Below are 24,772 nucleotides of genomic sequence, written 5' to 3'. Positions count from 1 at the left end.
TACTGTGGCCAGAAGGCTGTCAGACTTTGACAAGTGAGCCCTATTTTTGGATGATGGAGAAACAAGCCAAACCTTCCTCACTGGCCACATGGGGCTTTTTGATTCTTAGGACGGTCTGGAAAAGCTCCTCACAGACCAAAGTCAAAGGATAGCGTAAATGAACACATCTGGCTTCCCTGTTTTACCTAGAGCTACTCCTGAGTTGGACTTCTTTATCACCGCTTAGGAGTACGTCTTTACAAAGCCAATATTCCAAAATCCAAATAGGATTTCAGAAGCGCCATATTTCTAAGAGGAGGCCAAGGGGTGTAAGTGGTAGTAGACATGCAGAAAGTAAGGGTGAAGTGGTTTCCAAGGAAAACGAGGTTGTTGATTGACTTGAAGAGGTGACAGAGCCAAATTTATGAAAGCATTAGGGTTTCGCATACCTGACAGTATGGCTTGTTGGAAAAAGGAGAAGAAAGAGGCTGAGTTTTCAGTCAGAAACCACTGAAACCACTATTTATGTAATATCTATAGGAGACCATGTATGATTCAGTTGAATTGCTAGGTCTCACTATAGCAGTTTTTAAAAGCTTCTTCGATTGTTGGCAGGTCCGTTAAGACATGCTGCCCATGTAGATAAGGAAGACACTCAAGTTTCAACATCCACACCAAGTGATCATGAAGTTCTTATGGTTTAAAAAAGTTCAGATTTACAATTCCATGTAACCTTTCATTAATTAAACAAATTGGATCTTTGTTACTCTTCTGAAAGTTTTAGAATTGCACTTCATGTTTTAGGAATGACTCATCAGCTTTGCATTGCTCTGCTGACCGGGAAGCCTAAACTTGCAAAAGTAGTGTTTTTCACTGGATTTTGGAGTGCGCCTCTTTATGTGTGTTCTACCGTGGTGGCCCAGCATAGGGGGTATAGCGATTGACTTCCTTCCTGTAATGCTTTTCAAAATGACACCTGAATAGTGGAAGCCCTGATGGTAGTGCTGATAAATAATGCTTTAGAAACCTGTTTTGACAAAATTAAGCCAATTTGGATAGCTTATAAGTAATCAGTGCAAATAGACATAGAAATATTAATGGAAGGTTTATGATATCAGGATTGTTAGCAACCAGAGGTCATGTAGAAAATATTTACGTCCACCAAGGATGCCTTAAGCATATAATAGATGAGTCTTGTATGTTCCTGGAAATAGATGGGGAAAGATTTAGTTAATACAGTGTTACGAAACGTCTTTTTTAAGGAGTCTTAAATTATTTTTAAAATTCAAATTTGTATAGTGGGTTTATTTAGAGCAGTGATTTTCAACTAGGGATCCCACAACCCTACAAGGAGTGTTTAGAAATTCGTGGGACATTATTTTGGATGATGGAGAAACAAGCCAAACCTTCCTCACTGGCCACATGGGGCTTTTTGATTCTTAGGAAGGTCTGGAAAAGCTCCTCACGGACCAAAGTCGAAGGATAGCATAAATGAACACATCTGGCTTCCCTGTTTTACCTAGAGCTACTCCTGAGTTGGACTTCTTTATCACCGCTTAGGTGATAAAGGATTATTTGGGGAAATGCTACAGTCTGGAAGTGGGTGTAGGGGTCAAAGGGCAGGGAAGAGCCTAGATATATGTTAACTCAGCAGGAAATGAAACAGCCTTGCCAAGTAAGGAACTCTCTCACTCACGATGCCAAAAGCTTCCTCACTGAGAAATGCTGATTTTAGAGTACTGGATATTACTGTAAGTTAAGCCTAACCAGAGAAGTAATTGGAAGTGTCCGCCCTTTCGACTCTGAAGATGCATATCATATGCTGAGAGAATAAAGTAGAATTTCCTGTAGAAATTCTGGAGATTTCCACACTTACTATTTTATTAAGGTGAACTACCTTGTGGATAGTTTTACTCAGTTGCTTAACTGAGGGTAAATTTTATTTCTCCCTGTCAGTAAAGCTAGGAACAGGGGGGCTATAAATATAAATTTCCAGAATCTTACACCTGCTGACCATAAAAGTCAGTCTAGATCACTGGGGAAGCTGCACCAAAAGCATGTTTTCAGCAGCTACTGATAAAGCTAACATGAAATAAAATCATACACATTCAACGTGCTTCATAACAGTGCAGTGTAATGAAATCCAGAGGCCAATTGATAGTAAAAATCAGGTGTTGTAAAAGTGTACTTCACATAAAACTAATTTGATTACTCTTTTTAAAAGCAGATGTAGAATAAATTCATGAAGATGTTAGGAACATGGGTAGGGTGAGTGAGGTTGGAGGAAGGAAAGACAACTTAAGTTGTTGGGAACTTTTCTTATGGAAAGAACATTTAATAGTTTTTCCAGTGTTACTGAGGTTATGGATGATTTACTATGATTTCTTAAGCTGTCTCTGACATTTTCCCCAAGTTATTTCTAAGACAGTTCACTCGTTCATTCATCACTAAGAATTTGTTCTTTGTAGTAGGTATGCTTCTGTTAAGTGTGGAAGACAAACCTGCAAGCAATAAAACCCCTAGCGAAGGTGATAATGTCACAGTAGCTGTGTAGATAAAATACTGTGGGACCAAAGGGTCTACTCCAGCAAACCAACTCCAGCTTCTGATCATAATAGGGCAATCACTTAAGATACCTAGAAATGAGATAAAACAATATTTCTGCTCTCCCACTAGATTCCGTAACATTGGCTAATAAGCTAGGATGACTGGTATAAACAAACAATGGAATTTTAAATTTAATTCTTAATTAAGATATGATATGTTGAGAGTCTATTTTATTCCCATGTATGTGGTCAAGTAAATGCTTCACTTCTAAATACTGAAACTGTAAGCTGTCCCGCAGTAATTGAATTACAGGCAAAAAGGCCTATTTGCTGCAGTTGCAGTAATTATGTGGTGAAGCAGTTAATTTTGAGCAAGTGTGAAAAGATGTCACATTGTCACAGAAAGGATCAGAAAGAGAAAATCACTTTCCACTGCAGCATATTGATCTGATACCTCAGAAGCCTGATACTTTGTCTTCCATTAAATCACATTTAAAATATTTGATTTTAAAATAACTTATTGACTTTCTTTTTTGTTTGTAAAATAATACATGTTGAATGAGAATAACACCAAAATGCATGGAGACAAAAATATCAGTCAATGCATATACCACTCCATATCCGTTGTGAACATTTTATTGTTTGTCCTTTCAGCATTTTTACTAGGCATAAACATAGTTGAACAGTTTCTTTTCTTTTTAATTAGAATTATGGTACATAAATGTTACTGTAAATGCATTTAATGAAACTTTTTTTTATTGATTGATTTTGCCATCAAACTCCTGTGCCTGTCCTTGTCAGAGGTCCCCCCTGCTTCCGATTTTAGTGTTTTATTTGATTTCACAAAGATGGTGGGATTCAAGGTGTGATATGGTGTAAACTTGTACATTTTAGAAATAGGTACTTCCTCATATGTTTGCTATGTGTCATGAAATTACTGCCGTTTAGTAGGATGGGAAGCATAGTTTTCTTTTTCAGGGAAAAGAAAATAGCTATTTTGCTAGAGAAGGAAAACTTCAGGATATTATAAGGATTTATTTGTGATCACATTTGCCTGATGCTGATAGATGCGGTGGTATACACATTGCTTGTTTAGATTGTCGTTCTTTTATTCTGCTTTCTTAACTTTGCTGCAGATGCTCTTAGTCACTGCATGTTCACCTACTGGAGTGGTTAATGGTCCTTTTAGAAGCTAAGCTATCAGGCTGTCAGTCAAGAATGTACTAACCGCTGACTTTATGGATGCATCCCAAAAGTTAGATTTGGCGTTAGAGGTCACATTCATACAAAACTCTGTTTTATGAGAGCAACGAATACTTTATGGTCCAAGTGCTGTTAGCAGTTTTCCAGTTTCTATCTATGTATCTATCAGGTCTACATTTCGTAGAAAGTAGGCATGCATGTGCCTGCACATGTGTTAACCTTAAAAGCATAGTTCTTTTCCATGGAAGCTGCTTTATTTTTTCTTACCCAGAAAGATTCTGTTGTGGTAATGGGAACTTTTAACCCAGGATTATACATCTTCCTTAGCCTTCAGTTAGATCCTACTGTTGCTCTCTACTAACTGAACTTTAAGTTATCAAAAATAAGAGCCTTCCCATTATTTTACTGTGTCAATATCTGTTGTTTCCTCCCTGCATTAAAAGACCCCAGATGGAAAATTGTCTTTCTAAATTCCCTTCAGCAATACCTATTGCAGGTAAGAAACTATTTTTTAATAAATATTATAATGTGGTTGCTATTTATCTTCTCTAATTGTTTAACATGAACCATGGAATGACAGGGATATTTTATTGTTTTAAAATAAGCTTGTTTCATTCTACATATCTTCATTAGACTTTTGTCTTAGCAGTAAGTATGAAAGGTTAAGAAATAGATTCCATTTTTAAATATAAAACTTAAACTATGTTTCAGTTTAAGGTCTTCAAAATTTTTCCCATAGTTGCAATATTTTTTTTCTGAGATAATAGGCCCTGTCCAAGGAGATGCTGAGTAACTCTCCAATAATGTCCAACAATGTCTGACATCACAGAGAAGGAATTGAGAGGGTCTCCCAGGTAGTCAAATGGATGCTGTTGCTATGGTAAGTTCCTACGTCACCATGACAAGCAGAAATATCCAAGGAAGCAGCAGTGGCGGAGCAAAGGCAGCTACTTCTAGCCTGGCAACTAAAAGCTGAAAACTCACATGACTGAATTTCAGGGAACATTTTCCCATCGTTGAGAGTGGGGTGCCTAACTGAATCATCAATGTCAGCCATGAACAGTGAGAAAAATGCTTTTGTAAGATCAAAGATAGATACTGTATTTGGAATTTGTTCAAGAAGAGTAACTTTGCAATTGCAAATATACTTTTAACTGCAGTATTTGTTATCTGTCTTCGAAGGAGAGCTGCATGTTGATAGGCCACTTCCTGCCTTTCATCTTTTTTTTCTGATTGTAGGCAAAGTGGGTGAGGGGAAGCAGCACCATAGAAGTGCCAGTCCTTTTTTATGAGCTGTTTTAAAACGTGGACAACTGAATTACATATTTTAGAAAGTAAAGTTGGTTCTGAAGAAATGCAGTTGTAATTTTGTGGTAGGGTCACTACGAATGCCTTCCAAGAGACTTCTGCCAAATAATAGCAGAGGTCAACGGTATAATCTATAGAGGAACTGGAGAACACAAAATAAGAATGTATTAGTTTTAGGAGCCAGGGTGTTATATAGACTGACAGGAGGCTGCCAGGGTCAAGAAACAAGTTTTAAGAGAATAGGAAGCCCGTCTGATAGGAGACAGTATCCACGAAAGTAGACACTGATTTGTCAGTTTGACAGGTTCTTGTTCATGGAATCAGCATAAAGTTACCTTGATCCACTTTAACCTGAGGGTATTTAATCAGGTGTTTGGTATAACGAATGTTGAGGGTAGTAATTTGGGGCCACATTAGGCTAGTTGCAAAGTCACACTTGAATAGCCTTAACCAAGATGATTTTTCTAAATGAAATTGAAGGAAGCAAAGGGGAGGAAACTCATCAAAGGTTGCTGAAAATTACATGTAGAAGATACGCTATTCCCTTTCCTTCTCAGCCTTCATTTTTCTTCATCAGCTCTCGCCAGTGATGCATCTGTGAGAGGATAATGCAGGCTATCCTGCCATGAGTAATGGACCTTGATTTCCACTTTTCTGATTGCTTGCTATCTGCTGTAAGTAATGCCTTACAGGCATTCTTCCTGTGTCCTAGAGCATTTTAACTAATACTCTATTTGGGCAGAAGTCCCAATAACCACATAATTTTTCATTCAACTTTTCTAATTTTTGTCTTTATTGATTTCCAGTAAAACTCTCAGTGCAGATTTTTGCACGTTTATTTTGTAACCACAAGGTTTTTTGTTGGTATGTACCTTTTCTTTGTGATATTCTTTCCTTTGAGAATAGCAAGGAACCCTGAGAATTGTTAGATTGTTCTCAAAATAGATCACTTCTTGTCTGCTCCATTTGGCTGTGACTTCTCTCATTAGGATAATAGAATAAAATTGCCCTTTAGAAGCTTTTCCTGTATTGATCCAGTTCATTTCAGAGGCGCAGAGTGAAGAAGAAACTAAGAGTTCTTTTTATTCTTACTGTAAATAAACCTGGCCATTTTTACTCTTAAAAACAATACTGTACTCATTTTACTCTTACTAATAGTACAAATTCAAGTAATCTCAGGTTTATAATTTAATAGGAAAATACATAAATATGTGTGTATGTTTATGTGCAAAACGTTTAGTTTTAACTTACCCTCTTGTGGACTCAGTTTTACAGATCATTAAATTGGTGAGTTTAGATCAGTTCTAACATTGTACGGTTTTATTTGTGATTCCCCATGTATGCTTCATAAAATCTCAGATCTAGAAATAACCATAAGAGAAACATTCTGGTTTTCCTTTGTCTGTTTGAGCAGTAGTAGATTTAATATAAGAAGAGCTGTGTGTGTTTTTTGTTGTTCTTGTTTTTTGTTTTGTTTTTTTTTCTTCTGGTGAATTTCTAAGACTATAAACCTATGGTGATTTTTAAGTAGGAAAGTTTTTAAAACTGTTTTGGAAGATAGTTGAAGTAGTGACAGTAGTTGTCTGAACTTGGCAGTATCAATAATTTAGCACTTTTAGTGGTCAAGGACAGACCCTCTTTCCACTAGTCATGTCTAGGGGCACTTGAACTCCCCATTGATTTTTCCATCATGCAGGAGCCCCTCAGTGTTGCAGCTAGTTCTTCCCTGAGCACACGAATGGTTGATGTGAGGAGGCCCACAATTTAAAGGCCCAGGTTTGGCCATGTTTTTTACTTGTCTGAGCTGCAGACAGTTGTGGTATTCACATTTTCTAGTGTCATCGGCAGTTTTGCTCCAGATTCTGAAGAAATGCAAAAGTAGGGCTGAGGTGGTTTAATCCTAGCTAACCCATTAAAGGTCCAAATCTCCTAATTTCTGAAAGTTTAACATCTCCATAATAAATTATGCACTGAATTGTGTCTAAAATAAAAAATTTATATTTATTAAGGGCCTCTATGGCTTTGCTTTGAGGACATTAGAAATTGACTTTTAAGGAAAAATATTTCTCAATATACTTTCTAAATAGATGTTGGGAAGTCTTATTAAAATGTTGGAAAAGTTATTTTTTCCTTAATGCAGAATTCTAAGAAAGCACATCAGAAATGTTTAAAATGTCAGAAGTTAAAAAACAACTTAGTGACGGCATACAAAATTCAGCTTTAAGCCAATTTTCAAATCATAGAATCCAGCATTAATTAATAATGGAGGGCGGTTTGCATAAACTGGGAAAAGCAGGGAGTGGGACAAATACACAAAACAGCTGTTACAGTTTTTCTTAAGACTCAGCTACACAGTTAAGTTTCTTTCTTTCTTTCTTTCTTTTTTAACGAGTATAAAGGCTATGTGAAGGCCTGCACAGCTGATTTATTGTGTCTTTATTTTTCTAGTAGAGAATGGAGAGAGGGGAATGGAGAACTTAGAGAAGGGGGGAGTGCAGGACAGCCTGGCCCCTGCTGGAGATAAGGAGGTAAAATCATAGCATACAGTGGTAATAACAGGCCTTCATGGTCATCTAGCCCAACTTTCTGATGCTTGAAGACTCTCCACAGTTTTTCAACTTCATCAATTGCTAATTTTGTCTTGAACCGGCCTGACATTGGATCTGTTTTTCCTTTTGTGAGGTGAAAGCCAGGACTAGACACTGGTCATTTTTACTCTGTCTGCCATTATTGGTCCCATAGTTCACTATGCAAAAAGTACTCTACAAGCAACAGAAAATGAATATGAAAAGTACAAAATGGGCTGGGCACGGTGGCGCACACCTGTAATCCCAGCACTTTGGGAGGCCAAGGTGGGAGGATCACCTGACGTCAGGAGTTCGAGACCAGCTTGGCCAAAATGGCGAAACCCCAACTCTACTAAAAATACAAAAATTAGCAGGGTGTGGTGGCACACACCTGTAATCCCACTACTGTGGAGGCTGAGGCAGGAGAATCACTTGAACCTGGGAGGCAGAGGTTGCAGTGAGCTGAGATCGCACCACAGCACTCCAGCCTGCATGATGGGTGAAACTCCGTCTAAAAAAAAAAAAAAAAAAAAAAAGAAGAAAAATACAAAATGTTATTTACACTTTATTACACTTCATATCTGTTCCCAGATCGTCTTTGACCATTTCTGTATGAATGCCACAAAATTCCAGTTCTGTTCTCTCTTCAGCATTACTTTCTTACAAAGGCACAGCCAGTTCTTCCTAGGTCAATCCTGAGATTCCAGGAATGGCCAGTCACCTATCTTATTTCCTGTGATCACATCCCTTGAAAGTTGCTGAACCTACCTAGTCCTAAATAATAGCACAACAAATAACCGAACAGTTCTTTTCAGACTCTTTTCAATGTGTTGTTGATGCCCAAAGTAAGAGAATCCAGGTCACAGTTGGCAAAGTTTGCAGTGGCAGGAAGCTCTTGGGGAACCCAAGGTTCATTCTTGACCGTGTCTTCGGCAGTATGGATAAATTTAGCCATTAGTTAAGGGGTTAATAATGGGACAAATTGAGATCATCAGAGGGAGTAAAGAGAATTGTCTGAATTCTCCAATGGCTTTTATAAGTGCCACGTGTCCAGTGCTGAGAATGTTATACTATTATATATTATCTATTCCCTAATGATTCGGACCACATTTGTTGCACTCTATTACCTGCTGCCTAGTTTCCAAATGGTTTTATTATTATATAGATTTTATCTCACCAACAAGTTCTTTATTGTTCCAACTCATATTTTATAATCACTGTCATCTCTCTTAATGCTAGTCCATTAATAGGTCCTCAAAAGGTTGATTTGGGATCAGAAGGTCTCCCTAGAGGAGTTACATAAGAGCTATAGAAAGAATTTGCCCACCTTTTAGTACAGATTTGGCAGTCATCACAGCAAATGGCTGGGAGAGCTCAGCAAGCAGAATTCTCCTTAGACTCCTCAATGAGCCTTACTTTTCAGTTCAAGGGAAGCTATAATATGATATAAATTGTGTCTGATATTTGCTGTTAGATTGTGATTTTTGGTACAGAGCAGACAAAGACAGGTTTTCCTTATTTTTTCCCCTAGAGTCAGGGCGATATATTTTATTTTCTCCAATTGGTCCTTTTTCAAACTTTCGCCTAAACTTTTATTCTTAAGCCATATAATAGTACATATTTTAAAATCTAGCAATACTTGGACATTTGTGAAGACCTTTTTTTGGTACAAAATGTGTTTTGAATTTTTGCTTGTACTTAAAAATATTTACAATAAACACAGGAAGTTGTATGCTACTCTGAGATTATAGGGGAGGTTTGTAGAGTGCCCTTCCCTTACATGCTGTGTTGCTTATGAAAATGACAGGCTTTCATAGATCTATTAAACTGTAACCTGCCTATTGTGTTCAGTGCTGAATGCTGAATTTAGTTAAAATCTTAAGAAATGTTTGTTCCACCTCTACCTCTCAGAAAAATTAGATGGAGATGTGTGTGCTCTCCATCAATAAAGCATATTTGTTTTGAAAGATGCAGCACTCATGGGCTGTCAGTCATAACAACTTCTGAGAGTACTTTAAGAGCTGCAACATAAATATTTACAAAATACAAAGTGAAGAAAAGTACATTGCGTCACAGACATGTGCTGTCTTGTTCCGATTCCCTCCCTCCTCAGTGTATTTAGTATAGTTAAGTCTATATGGAGGAGTATTTTGAGATACGAATGGAAGTTTGGGATTCCTCTAAAGTAATTACGGAGAGATATGAATGAAATACCAACAAGGCTTGTAAAATGGAATTACTTTTCCTCCCAAAGTAAATGTATTGATTAAAAACTGAAGTCAGTGATACAATCAGATGGAAGAAAGTACTTATGTTTAAAGTCCAGAGCCTTTATAGGCTGTGTTCCTAGTTTGCTCCTTAATGACATTATAAAGATTACGTAAATCTCTCTGAGGCTCCTCTCAAATGGGCATAATTATACCCATTTCATGGGATTTTGTAATACTAAATAAATGTGTGCAATAAAGGCTTTGTAAGTTATAAAGTGGTACATAATTGGAAAGCAGCAAATAAGGTAGCCTAGGGTTTTTTAATGGCAGTACTAGCTTTTTGTATAAGAAAATATGTTTGGAACTTATTAATGAAATGTACTCAAGTTGTATATTATAAAGTGCTTTATCATAAAAAATTAAAACAATTTATTAGATATGTCAGAACAATGACTTTATTATTATATTATAATCTATCTTTGAAAAAAAATTAAAAGCAGCATGGGCTCACTTTTAGCATATAGTCCCTGTTATTTATCCTGTATTCTGCCACTAAATCTTGTGGCCTGGTGAATTACTAAGTGAAAGCATTCTCTCCCTCTTGTTTCCCCAACATAATGCCATTGTGTAAATATGGAAAGGCTTGGTTAGACACTTATCACAAGGTACGTTGGAGATTCCAAGTAGAAATGGACTAAATTAATGAGAAATGGTTTTAGCAGGGTTAAGAATCTTGCTTAGAGGAAAAATGATACATATTTGAAAATTCTTGGGTTTGACTCAATATGTGGATGGTTACCTCTCCCTAAAATCAGCAAACACAATGCCTTAATGATATAAAAGCGCTTCTTCAGTGATTTCCCAGGTTTATATGGTTTATGATTATTTTACAGAGGAGCATTTTTTGGTATTATAAAGCGTTACCTTTATATTTAAATAGGATGCCAGAAGATAAAAATTTGGCCAGCAGAGGGAGCAGACTTGTGTAAATTGGGCTGTAAGGAAAATACTCCAGGGTACTTCAGTAAACGTGTATCTTGTGGGTAGTGGTTTACAACATTCTTGTACTGTGCATTGAGAAGAAAATTAAAGGAAGGAACTTCAGTCATATTAAAACCAGTTCTTTAAATTCTCACTTTGATGCCTTTTTTTTTTTTTTTTTTTTTTTTTTTGAGAAAGTCTCATTCTGATACCCAGGCTGAAGTGCAGTAGCATGGTCACAGCTCACTGCAGCCTCTACCTCCTGGCTCCTGGGCTCAGGGGATTCTCCCACCTCAACCTCCTCCTAAGTAGCTAGGACCACCAGTGTGCACCACCATGCCTGGTTAATTATTAAATTTTTTGTAGAGACAGGGTCTGATTATGTTGCCCAGGCTGGTCTCAAACTCCTAGGCTCAAATGATTACTGCTGCCTTAACCTAACATAGTGCTGTGATTACAGACATGAGCCATGGCACCTGGCCACTCTGGTACTTTTTAAAAAAGAAAAAAGGCAAGCAAATAATATATGAATAGGAGCTGTGTTTTGTTATTGTTGTTATTCTTAGACATAAAGAATCTTTTGTAAATAAATGTCATCAATTTAATAAATTTAGTAGATAAAAATAAGGTTTTAGTACTTGGCTCTGGTTAGAGCACATTCATTCTAAACACATAAAAGGAATATAAATAACACCTGAAAGAAATATAAAAGGAATTGTTAATGTTCTAAACAGAGCACTGTTATGACTGAATCATCAAGTAAGCACTTACATTTTGTATCATATATATTAAATCAGGAAAATGGAAAATATTTAAGATAAAAATTTCGGCCGGGCGCGGTGGCTCACACTTGTAATCCCAGCACTTTGGGAGGCCGAGGCGGGTGGATCACGAGGTCAGGAGATCGAGACCACGGTGAAACCCCGTCTCTACTAAAAATACAAAAAATTAGCCGGGCGTGGTGGCGGGCGCCTGTAGTCCCAGCTACTCGGAGAGGCTGAGGCAGGAGAATGGCGTGAACCCAGGAGGCGGAGCTTGCAGTGAGCCGAGATTGCGCCACTGCACTCCAGCCTGGGCGACAGAGCGAGACTCTGTCTCAGAAAAAAAAAAAAAAAACATTTCACCCAGCATGAAGCAAGTATAAAACAAATGGTTTTCTGCTCAACACTAGTTATATAGAAATTAATCAATCATAGCATCCTATGCATTCTAATTAATTTCCTTGGCAAATGTGCAGGCTGATATAAGATGATTAGATTCATGCATTTTCAAGTACTATTTATTAAATACATATATTCAAGGCAGTATTCTAAGTATTTGGGAAGGTAAAGGTAAACCACACCTACCTTTATGTAATTTGTAATTTAGTAAATGGTGAGTCTAATTCTAGTGTGCCAAAGTGTAAGTAGGTGGGCGTTGCAGCAGCTAGGATAAGCAACTTCACTAAACACTATGCTACTTAAAATAAGAAACAAGTATTCTTTTTTTGCTTTTGAGAAAAATATTTTTGTTTTGCAACCATTAAGATTGAGAAGTTTTGCTTTATAAAGTGAAATCGATTTAACTGTTAAGTTATTCGCCATCTTTCTTAAAGAACAGTAGCTAAGGAAAAAGATTTCCAATCAGTGATACAGATTATTGATTCTTAACTAAATCATTGTTTCTGCATTGTTTTTTAAAATTATAATTAGATATCAGGATGACAGAAAACGTCCAGACCTTTTAATTATTTTTAAACTAAAAACAATGACTAAGTCATATGAAAGAAAAATTACTTTTTAAATTTTTACCATTTTAGATGAAATTTAATATATATATATGTTTTTTAAAAAAATATGTATGATTGCTCTTAAAATTCAAAGGGCTAGGCCGGGTGCGGTGGCTCACACCTATAATCCCAGCACTTTGGGAGGCTGAAGTGGGCAGATCACAAGGTCAGGAGTTTGACATCAGCCTGGCCAATATGTGAAACCCCATCTCTACTAAAAATACAAAAATTAGTCAAGTGTGATGGCGTACTCCTGTAGTCCCAGCTACTTGGAAGGCTGAGGCAGAAGAATCGCTTGAACCTGGCAGGCGGAGGTTGCAGTGAGCTGAGATTGTGCCACTGCACTCCAGCCTGGGCGACAAAGCAAGACTGCGTCTCAAAAAAAAAAAAAAAAAAAAAAAAAATTCAAAGGGCTCTATGTAACCTGGAGCATGGAAGATTAAAAATCAGTGTTCAGTGATGGATACAGGAGAAAAGGGAATGGATAATTATTTCTCTTCTGAGGTCAAAATTACAAATAGAGAGTCATTTTTTCTCTCTTCAGATCTGCAGTACTTAGAAACTATTTCTAAGTAAATAAAATCACCAGGTGTTTTAGTTTGGCAGTTTGAATATGCTATCTGAGTAATTGTTAGGAATTTCTGAAATGGAGGGTCACAGAGCAAGGCATGGCAAGGACGGATTAGAAAAGAAGGATGGTGAACAAGGAAAAGGACTAGGGGCAGGAGGAATGGACTTCAGGGAACAGTCCTAGAACTCATTCATTCAACAAGTATTTATTTGCCTGCAGTGCAGCCGGCTCTGTGTCAAGCCCTGGAGACACATCATGGTGAACACGATGCAGCTCCTGTTCTCTGTCACAGTTGAGTGTGATATAAAGAAGGAAACAGGTCATTTCGGTGTAGCCTATTAAGTGTAGGGTGCTGTGGAGACACCTCTCTCAGACTTGAAAGGACCAGAAGGGCGTGAGGTGAGATCCAAGCTAAGCCCTGAGCAGGGATGAGAGTTCCACCAGAAGGAAACAGCAGCCAGGATCCAGGAGGTGGGAGTGCATGGCAAGCTCCGGGTGATGGCGTGTGGCTCAATATGGGTAGAACTTTGAGAGTGAGAATGGAGCAAAGAAACATCAGCTGTAAAGGCAAGCTGGACTAGGTCAGGAAGAGTCTTACATGTTTATGTGAAGGAAGGAGTTTGGAATTTTTCCTTAGTACATTGAGGGACTTATTTAAAGAGACTCCCTTTAGGAGAAGGACATGAGCAGATACTTGTTGAGAATTAAAGTCAGCAGAGCTATAGGTAAGAAGGTCAGACAGCTGAAGCAGCCTTGTGGGGCTGGAGAGGAGTAGACTCTTTGTAAGAGGTAGAAGGGACAGATTTTTGAGACATTAGATGTCAGGGTAAACAGCTAATTGCAGTGATTTCAGTTTATGAAGAGAAAGTTGCAAAGAAAGATATGCTTTCCAGATGCTTATGTGAAGGGAAGGGATGTCTAGTTTCTATTCACCAGGCTCTGACATAACTCCACAAGGTATGATGGAGGCAGAGGCCTGGCCCAGACAAGATATTTTCTCAAGAGGATAGAAATTAAAGACATGTGAGTCATAGTGAGGTAGAGAAGCCAGAGGTGATAGAGACATTGGAACAAGTTGTAAGTTCTTTCTAGGAAACTAATCCTGAGGTTTAGAAGCAAGAATATGAGAAACCAGGTCACTTAGTGAAGCACATCGTTGGGTGTGGAGGCTGTGAACAAATGACAGTATCAAGCAGCCTGGTTCTTGGATCCTAGCTGCATTAGGCAGTACCATAGCCTAAGGGATAGAGGCCAGTTTGTACAAAGAAAGAGGACTAGCTAAAGGAGAGTGAGAATTCAGGCAGGTCTTTAGACTTGAGATTGTATATAGACTGAAGGAGTAGAATAAACTATTGACAGTTCATCAAAGTAACTAAAAGACTAATGGCTCAGGATAACTGGAGGGAAACATATAGATTGGGGGTGTGGTGAGGGACGGAGTTGACCTTGAATCTCTGCCTTTGAAAGAAAACAGAAGAAGAAAATAAACTTTGAAAGTGGCAGGCAAGATGAGAATTTGGGAGGGTTCAGGAAGGTTAACACCTTCTTGCTAGTTAAGCAGGAGGCAAAGGTATTTTCTTTTTTATTATTATTATACTTTAAGTTTTAGGGCACATGTGCACAACGTGCAGGTTTGTTACATATGTATACATGTGCCATGTTGGTTTGCTGCACCCATTAACTCGTCATTTAGCATTAGGTATATCTCCTAATGCTATCCCTCCCCCCTCCCCCCACCCCACAACAGTCGCCGGTGTGTGATGTTCCCCTTCCTGTGTCCATGTGTTCTCATTGTTCAGTTCCCACCTATGAGTGAGAACATGCGGTGTTTGGTTTTTGTCCTTGCGATAGTTTTCTGAGAATGATGGTTTCCAGCTTCATCCATGTCCCTACAAAGGACATGAACTCATCATTTTTTATGGCTGCATAGTATTCCATGGTGTATATGTGCCACATTTTCTTAATCCAGTCTATCATTGTTGGACATTTGGGTTGGTTCCAAGTCTTTGCTATTGTGAATAGTGCCGCAATAAACATACTTGTGCATGTGTCTTTATAGCAGCATGATTTATAATCCTTTGGGTATATACCCAGTAATGGGATGGCTGGATCAAATGGTATTTCTAGTTCTAGATCCCTGAGGGATTGCCACACCGACTTCCACAATGGTTGAACTAGTTTACAGTCCCACCAACAGTGTAAAAGTGTTCCTATTTCTCCACATCCTCTCCAGCACCTGTTGTTTCCTGACTTTTGAATGATGGCCATTCTAACTGGTGTGAGATGGTATCTCATTGTGGTTTTGATTTGCATTTCTCTGATGGCCAGTGATGATGAGCATTTTTTCATGTGTTTTCTTAGAGTGACAAGGATTGCAGGTGGGGGGAAGGGCAGTATGGGGACATGATTGAAAGCTCAGGCTCTGGGGAACAGAAGACCTTGTTTTCATTCCTGGTCCCATCATGTACTGTCAGAGTGGCCTTGGGCATGTTGCTTAAGGTTTGTCATTCTCAGTTGCTTTATACTTAAGGTATATTCACTGTAGGATCTTTCACCTAGAGTTGTATTAAGGATTAAAGAAATTAATTCATGTAAAGTGTTTAGCATGTAGCAAATGTTCAGTAAAATTTATGATGTGAAGCAATATTGTATAATGGTCAAAAAACAGACTGTGAAAAAAAAAAAAACAAAACAGACCGTGAAGCCAGACTGCCTGAGTTCAAATACTAGCTTCACCAATTACATGCTAGTAGTGTGATTTATAAACATAATTCATAGCTCACCGAGTGCTCAGTAAATATGTATTCAACTGCATTGGCAATAAGTATGGAGACTCCATGAACTTGTCTTCTTGTGCTTTGAGTTCTTGCCAATGTGATGCTTATGTTCTACCCATTTGACAAATGGATATAGTAAAAACCTTTGTTAATTTATAAACTAAAGGAAGCAAAATATGTTATCTCTGCCTCAGTTTTCTCATCTGTAAAAAAAAAGGAGATAATAGTACCTACCTCTTAGGCTTATTGTAAGTTAAGAGAGTTAATAGATATAATCTCTTAGCCCTGGTACGCAGGAAGCATTATATATGTCTAGCTAGCATTGTCACATTTATCCTTGCTCACCATCATCAGTAGGAGTTGAGAAACAGAATTTATAATGGGCACGGTGGGATTGACTATGTAACTAAGACAAGTAAAAAGGATAAAAGTAAAGAACAAGTGAAAAAGCACTTAAGACCAACCTGAGATTGAAAACTTTTGTAGTAGGGTCAAAACACAGGAGCAGCCAGAAACCTGGGGATAGACCTGAGAAGAAAAATGGTTGGAGAAGTTTAGAGTTAGGGTTTATTACTGGACCATTTGTGAAAGTATAAGACAGCCAGTGAGCTGAAGGTATAATAGTACACTGTTTTGAGAGAATAATGAAAGTCATTGACAAATAACCAGAGAAGGGAATAAAGGAACATGTTTTAGACAGCTGTTTGGAAGTGACTTTGATTTTATTCTATTTATTACATTGCCTTGTCAATTTGCTTGTTTCTTTTCTCTCTCCTTTCCCATCCAATCAACCTTTCCTAGCTTCTTATTTCTTCTTCTCTGCATATTCCAAGCCTTATGTCCCTTCTGCCTTGTAGCAAAACAACAGAAAGAAACGCATAATAAGAAAGCAGAGAAGTATTGTTTCTATGTTCAATTCTCCACATATTCACTGAACATCTATTCCCTGTCTAGCACAGAGATCTTTGCTCTGACAGATCCAAAAAAAGCATCTGGCATGTTCATTACCCTCAAGGGTCTCTGTGGGAGGAATTCACATGAAATCATTTTACATACATTGTACAGGAAAATGATAATTGTCATACAATCAAGTGTCAAAAATTATGGCACAGCCATTAAGTGTTGCAGTGATCAAAAAAGGTACTCAGAAAGGAGAGAGACTTGAGCTGACGCAAACACAGCCTTTTAGAAATGGATGTTCGGAGAGGCCTTTCGTAGAGAGGGAGAATGGGGGTGTGGAGGACGGTGTGCAGGCCTGGGAGAGCAGAGAAAGGACTGCGCAGAAGCATGTGGCGGGTGTGGAGAGCAGGGCAGGCACCAGCCCAGCAGGAGGTGAGTTGAATGAGAGGTAAGGCTGGACACTTAACCCTTACAGAGCATAGCTCAGCAGGTGATCAATACATATGTGTTCAGCTGCATTGAGAGTAAAGGAGGAGGAGACACCCATGAGCTTATCTTCTCGTGTTTCAGCTTCTTGTCAATGTGATCATTATGTCCTAGCCAGGTAATAAGTGCATATAATAAAAACCTTTGTGAATTTGTAAACTAAAAGAGGCAAATACTTTTTAGTTAGGTCCGCTGAAGAATAGGAATTCGGTGACTTTTTGATTAAGAATGTAAACACCTAAATTACAGGAAAACAGAAGGTTGCATTTTTGGAAGGTGTGGTGGGGAACATGTCCTAGCTTGCTATTGACTTCTCTATGTATATAGTTTTTCCTCCTCAAGCCACCTCTTTGGATGCCTTATCTCTTTCAAGGTAGCTTTTGTCTCTGTTTGTAGCCTAGAACAGCATTCCAGTTGAGAACCATGTTAAGCTGTCCCAAGGCTAAGCGTCATGGAGTGCAGGTATTAGAGATCTTAAAACTACATATTTCTTTGAGTTAAAGGCAGAGGGACCAGAACTGCCAGTACAGCTAAGCCCTTCTTTGAATAGTGGGTGCCTTATTAGTATTCATGAAGAGCATATCGATAACATCTTGACAGAGTTAAAGTTTCAACTTGAAGAGCTACTGCTTTTCAATAAGGGGCATATTTAAAGACACTTTTTGCATGACTAGTGAGTGAATTGCTTCTAAAATGAGAGTATTACTTTATTGAATGAGATATTTTTCATGTAATCTGTCTGCAGTTTAGAATTGTCATTAGAATTACAATAAATAATAATGATTAGCACTTGTAGGGCTTTTATCTTCAAAGAGTTTTAGAGTTAATCTAATTTAATTGTCACTTGGCATCATCAGAGATGTGTACTTGCTTTTCTACCATGAAAAGTGGTGTTCCCTTACCAGCCCCTTGATGCTTCCTTTTGGTATTTTCATGGCGTATGAGCTGTTTGTTCTACAGGAAATAAGAGAGTTGGCAGATTGAAGAGCTTTATATTAGAGCTCTTTTTCCCAGGTAAGAATTTGGGTTCTTTGAGCTAGGTTTCCTGGGTCCAGTTCCAGCTCCTCTACTTGCCGTGTTACCCTGGGCACGTTACTTAACCCTGTTGCTTTAAGTGGAATTCATCATAGTAACTGCATCAGAGTGTTTTTGTGAGGATTAAATGAGAAAGTAAATATGTAGCAGTTAAATATTTAATAAATGTTAGTTGCATATTAGAATTTTTAAAAAAAATTAGGAGCATGTCATTCTGAGAAGTCATATGTGGTTAAGTGTTAGATGAGGAAATTATAAGCCAATAAATACCCTTTTCAGAAACTACTGTGTAGAAGGATCCGTGCTAGGCACTGAGACCGAAAAGGTAGTGATGGCACTTGCACTCTGAAGGTCACAACCTTTTGTGGACGTGGAGATGTCTTAGTCCATTTTATGTTGCTATAACAATACCACAAACTGAGTAATCTATAATGAACAAAAGTTTATTTGGCTCACAGTTCTGGAGGCTGGGAATTACAAGAGCATGGGGCCAATATTTGGGGAAGGCTTTTGTGCTTCATTATTCCATGGCAGAAGAGCAAGAGAGGATGAGAGTAAGAAGGGGCTAAACTTGCTTTAATAACAAACCCACTCTGGTGATGACTAATTCACTCCCACGATCACAACATTAATCCAGTCATGAGGGCAGATCCCCCATGACCGCATTGCCTCTTGTTAAGCCCTACTTCCCAACACTGTTACACTGGGGATTACCTTTGGAGGACACGTTTCAGTCAAAGCGGGGTGCAGGGGAGTTGTCAAAACACTATGATAAGTGCTTGACCTAACAAAGTCAAGTACAATCAAAGCTCATAGCAGAGTGATGGACTTTGACTTAGGGCTTTCAGGTAAAAGAAGAGATACTTGACCCGGGTCTTGGAGGTTGAGAAGGACTTTAAGAGAAAATGGGAGACTTTTAAGGTGAGAAGGAGAAAGGCTTCAAATTTGGAGTATTTGCTGTTTTCTGTGGCAGCAGGACCCCTTGAAAGACTGAAAGCAAGATGTGACTTGAAAGTCCCAGAACTCTTTAGAAAGAATGAAAGCAGGTGGGTCCAATTTGTGTGGAAGTACTAGAGTTTCCACTATGTTACGGTGTCTTTGGGCTGGTTTTTCCTCTCCTCTACAGACTCTGGAAAAAGGCTGTGAAGTTTTGTAGTCTTAATTGGACCCAGAAGAGGCCTATTTGTGGTTAGAATATGTAATTGTCTAGCAGTGGTATTTAATGGGCCTCCCATGCTCTCCTGTTTCACTGGGCGTGAATTTTAACGACCAGGATTTGAGTGGAATTTCATTGGACTTTTAGAAACAGTTTAAAATACCACCGTGACACAGTTCAGTGTATACTAATGTTTTAATGATTAAAGTGTAACTGATTGCCTAAATTGTAAGACAAGACAATAGATGAGAGGCTCTTATTCACAAAATTTATGACGGTGCCAAGGCACTGTTTCTGACTGTGTATCACTCAGACAAAGGAAAGGAAACTCTCCATCTTTCTTTTTCAGTTTCTGAGGCTGCAGATTATATCATCTGGGCAGCATATGGACCACTATCAAATGGGAGACATCTGTGCTCCCTTTTGAATGACATCTTAGGATGCGTTTAAGTGAGCAGATGCTGCCTGTTAATCCCATGCTTCCCAGTCTAAAAAGCTTGTTGAGTAAAGGGGGGATTTGCCAACAGTGAACGAGAATCTTCTAGACACTATGCTGGGTATTGCATATGTGTTCTCACAGTAGAGCTATTATTATTTAGTTTTAACATGAGGAAAGATCAGCACAAGTATTAACTTTCCAACAGGTAGTTTGTGGTAGAGGCAGGATTCTAAAGGAAGCCTATCAGGCTCCAGTGTCCTTTTTTTTCTTCTTCTTCTTTTAATAAATATGGCATTTGTTTTGTACTGTTTCCTTCTAAAATCTTTCTTCTTTAAGTTTCTCATGAAGTCTGACCTCAGTAAAGGTCTTTCATGAATGGGCTTGCTACTTTTTTTTTTTTTTTTTGATACAGAGTCTCACTCTGTAGCCAGGCTGGAGTGCAGTGGAATGATCTCGGCTCACTACAACCTCTGCCTCCTGGGTTCAAGCGATTCTCTGGCCCCAGCCTCGCAAGTAGCTGCAACTACAAGTGCATGCCACCAACAACCAGCTAATTTTTGTATTGTTAGTAGAAACAGGGTTTCACCACGTTGGCCCAGATGGCACAATCTCTTAACCTCGTGATCTGCCCGCCTTGGCCTCCCAAAATGCTGGGAGATTACAGACCTGAGCCACCATGCCCGGCTTGGGCTTGCTACATTTGAAGAATATAATTAAATGAAATTTTTCCTAATCTGTCAATTTACATTGAATTCAGTACAATGAATGTCTATTTAGGGTCACCTGTCCTGCCATACATAGAAAAGGGGCAAAGGGGGTACACATGGGTTGGTTTTTTTTTCACAAGATAAATGTTGGTAAGGGGCTTTATATCATCATTTGACAGTCTCAGCAGCATAATTTGATGATATTTAGTTTTTCAAGTACAGAGTCCATTGATAGTTAAATAACCTGATTTCAATTCTAAAATTGCAGTGCAGAATGGAAGAATAACTCCTTTTGAATAAAGTCCAACATTTGCTTCATTTGCTTCATTTACTGCATATAGGTTATTAGCTTAATTTGCTCTTGTTCTAAGACCAAGAAACCAAACTTTAAAATGTGTGGGCTTTTTAGTGGCAAAATAATGACAAGATTAGTCCTTTGTCACTTCAAAAATTAACAATTTTACCTCCTCCTCATTGTTGAAGTAAGATGAGTGATAACATTGTCTCAAAATTATGCTTTCTTTGCCCTTGTCTTTCCCAATTTTTTTCATCTTTTTAAAATTATTCTCTCTTGCTTTCTCATTACTTCTGAATCATAATCAGGAACATCATTTCCCTTCACTGTTTTGCCTTCTTTCAATAATTTGAAAATAGATCCATAAGGGATTAAGAAAGAATTAGATAACTATAAATTATTAAAGTACATAGTTTATACTTTGAGGTATTTCATAGTTATTAGATCAATTACAGTACATTTTTCTTGATTTTTCATCTGAGGTATACCATTTCCAATTCACTTACTGTTTTATTCATCTTCTGTACCTGCTAAAAATGTACCTACTTTGTTCCAGGCCCTGTGCTAGGGGTTGCCAGCCTTATTTCTCCCCAAGCCTGTGCGTCTGGTGGTTCTCAGACATCACATGCCACCTTGGTCTGTGTGTGTGAGTTGTGCACAGTTTTCAGTTCCCTTTCTTTCCCACTTAGAAAAGAATATGTGAATTCAGGAAAGTGTAAGAAATTGTAGTTAATCTTGAAGCTATCCTAGAGAATATAAATAGTGAATCATCATCACAATTTGGCACAGGAGTTTGTATCATTGTTTGTAACAATCCTCACAACTAACTGATCTTAATGATCTGATGTGCCAGGATGTTTCTGAGTATAGTCTTGGACCATTAAGAGAAAGGCCTAGCAATGGAGCTATGATGTATCTAAATAATTATAATTCAAGGGAAAATGTGTTAAGTGCCATTAGCAATGTAGAGTCTTTCTAATGTATTTCTGGGTGAGAAAGATTAATTTCTGGAGTATCAGAAAAGACATTTTCTCCAAAGTGGTATGTGAGCTATGTGGAAAGAATTAGAATTGAGGGAGGACTGAATCCAATTATTTTGAACCCAGAAAGAAGCCACATATAACCCTCATTAATTTGATTCTTGAGATCTTGTTTTCCTCTTTGAATATTGAAATTATATGTATATACACAAAAGTACACACATACCCACTCATATATACATTCACACATAGTTAAATAACAATTTAATTCAAAATTTTGGGGGCTAAAGATGTATTTTTCTCTTGGCATTGGCAATCACTTTACCCTCTTCAGTTGCTAGAAGTTGCCTTACTTACAGTTCCCCACTGATTTCTTTTACTCTTTAAAATATTAGGCCCTCAAATGGGTTTAACTACCACTCAAGCAACTCATCCTGAAGTGATTACTATGTCACAGAAATAACCATTTCGTCTTCTCTCTATACAGCATTGGCATTTCTGGAAATTGAGTTACCTGTGCCAACTTTTATTTGTAGATAGAATGGGAATTGTTAAATGGACTATCAATTCACAAGAAATCTTCTCTTATTAAGAGCATACCAGATTCCTAATTCCATTTAGTTTTCAATAACTTCTTGTATTCTTGAGTCAGCCACACAAGTCATGTAATTGCTTCAGATATTCCAGCATGAGTTTCTTGCTAAGAACGCCACAAGAACATGTTTTTCTTTTTCCCCTTCCTTTTTCATGACTGGACATAGCTTTTAATAAATTAATGAAAGCCAGGTGTGGTGGCTCACACCTGTAATCCCAGCACTTTGGGAGGCCGAGGCGGGCGGATCACAAGGTCAGAAGTTCAAGACCAGACTGGCCAATATGGTGAAACCCCATCTCTACTAAAAATGCAAAAATTAGCCACTTGTGGTAGCGGGTGCCTGTAGTCCCAGCTACTCAGGAGGCTGAGGCAGAAGAATTGCTTGAACCTGGGAGGCAGAGGTTGCAGTGAGCCAAGATCACACCACTGCACTCCAACCTGGGAGACACAGCCAGACTCCGTCTCAGAAAAAAAAAAATAAATAATGAGAACTTTTATTAAAAATGAAGATGTTTTAGAAAATGATTTTATTAAAATGAATTTTATTGTAGCATAATAATCTCTTCATCAGTAGTAGACTCAGTAAATTGTGATACATTCATATTTTAGAATATAACACAATTATTTTAAAATTAGAACAATCAACATGTATTGACCTACATAGAAGGGTATGATATATGCAGCTTAAATTTTTTAATGGCTGTTTATTGATATATTTGTATATTTAAAAAGTTGTAGAATGATATAGTCCCTAAGGACATTGAAATTGGTCAAAGGATAGGCAAGCAGTTGGAGGGAGATTATTAACAGAAGAGAATCCAGAAATAGGCTCATATACGTGTGACACTTTAATGTAGGATAGAAGGAATAGTGAAAAGTTGGATTATTTAATAAATGGTATAGTTGGCTAGCTATTTTTTAAAAAAAGAATAAGCTGGATCCTTACCTCACTTATTTTATCAAAATAAATCCCAGATTGATCAAGTATTTAAATGTTTAAGTTGAAGTTGTACAAGTTCTAGGAGAAAACACTGGTGAATATTTTTTTGAAGTAAGGAAGACCTAGGCATGACCCAGAATCCAGAAACAAGGAAGACAGATAACCTATACCATATTCTCCGAATGGCTTGAGAACTAGATGAATCTTATATTATGTGTTCGTCAATCCGAGTTTCTGTTTTAACATCGTGTTAAAAGTTTAATGGTACCACTTCTCAAGCATTTGGACTAATGCAAACATACTGAGCAAATAGGCTGCTACCTGGTGATTTTAGCAACTGTACTTGTGTTTGTATTGTCAGTATTCATGAACCATTTAAACCGATGGCATTTAATTGCATTGTTTGAGTTTTTCCATGACAGTAATTTCTATTTTAACATTACTTTGAATGAATGAATGAATGAGAAGTAACATCAGAAAAAAAGCTGTGAGAAAACATTCAGGAAACTAACATGCAGTTACCTCTGGACCATGGTGCGGGACATGATGGAGAGGGCAAACCTCATTTTATGCTATCTTCACCTGTTTAATAGAAATATGTATTGCTTTTATCATGGAGAAGAACTTTTTTTTACATCATTGAAAAGTAATTCAGAATTTTAGGCTTCTAAAAGATTTTTGTCATGTTTATAGCTTGGCCATTTCTTAACTTAGCCAACTGCCCAAATCTAAAACGTTGGATTCTTACAAATTACTCATTTTATTTAGTAATATTGTAAGCACAGATTTAACATGGTATAGAATGCAAAATTTAGGCCGGGCGCGGTGGCTCACGCTTGTAATCCCAGCACTTTGGGAGGCCGAGGCGGTCGGATCACGAGGTCAGGAGATCGAGACCACAGTGAAACCCCGTCTCTACTAAAAATACAAAAAATTAGCCGGGTGTGGTGGCGGGCGCCTGTAGTCCCAGCTACTCGGAGAGGCTGAGGCAGGAGAATGGCGTGAACCCAGGAGGCAGAGCTTGCAGTGAGCTGAGATTGCGCCACTGCACTCCAGCCTGGGCGACAGAGCGAGACTCTGTCTCGGGAAAAAAAAAAAAAGAATGCAAAATTTATGTAAATCATTATAGTAAAATAGCTGTCAGAGAGAGAATGCCTGGGGGGCAAGCCCCTGTGAGCTCTTCAACTCTCTTGGGAGGCATCCTTAATGTTCTTCTGATGGGAAATTGAGAAACGCTTCCCTGAGTAAATACACACAGGTGAAGACAACTGATAACATCCTTAAGCTTACTGGGGTTTTAGGTTCAGAAGCTATCGAGAGGAGGGAAGT

General features: G+C 38.1%; 1 protein-coding gene across 12 annotated transcripts in view; it reads left to right on the top strand.

The window, feature by feature from the left end:
- BBX (BBX high mobility group box domain containing) overlaps positions 1–24,772 on the top strand; it is a 298,070-nt gene that overhangs the window by 161,901 nt on the left and 111,397 nt on the right. For 2 of the 12 annotated variants that reach the window (XM_058437549.1, XM_058437542.1), the window contains exon 1: positions 4,706–4,807. The exons of 6 other annotated variants lie outside the window; for them this stretch is intronic. In XM_058437549.1, the coding sequence (XP_058293532.1) occupies positions 4,775–4,807 (33 nt within the window). In that variant the 5' untranslated portion in view covers positions 4,706–4,774. Of the gene's footprint in view, positions 1–4,531; positions 4,609–4,701; positions 4,808–24,772 lie in introns of those variants that run through there. 4 more of the 12 variants (XM_058437544.1, XM_058437548.1, XM_058437550.1 and 1 more) reach the window with 4 other exon arrangements.

The sequence above is a fragment of the Hylobates moloch genome, unplaced genomic scaffold (genome assembly GCF_009828535.3).
Source record: "Hylobates moloch isolate HMO894 unplaced genomic scaffold, HMol_V3 SCAFFOLD_4, whole genome shotgun sequence".
NCBI classification, from domain to species: domain Eukaryota; kingdom Metazoa; phylum Chordata; class Mammalia; order Primates; family Hylobatidae; genus Hylobates; species Hylobates moloch.
This window is presented reverse-complemented; position numbering and strand designations above follow the sequence as displayed.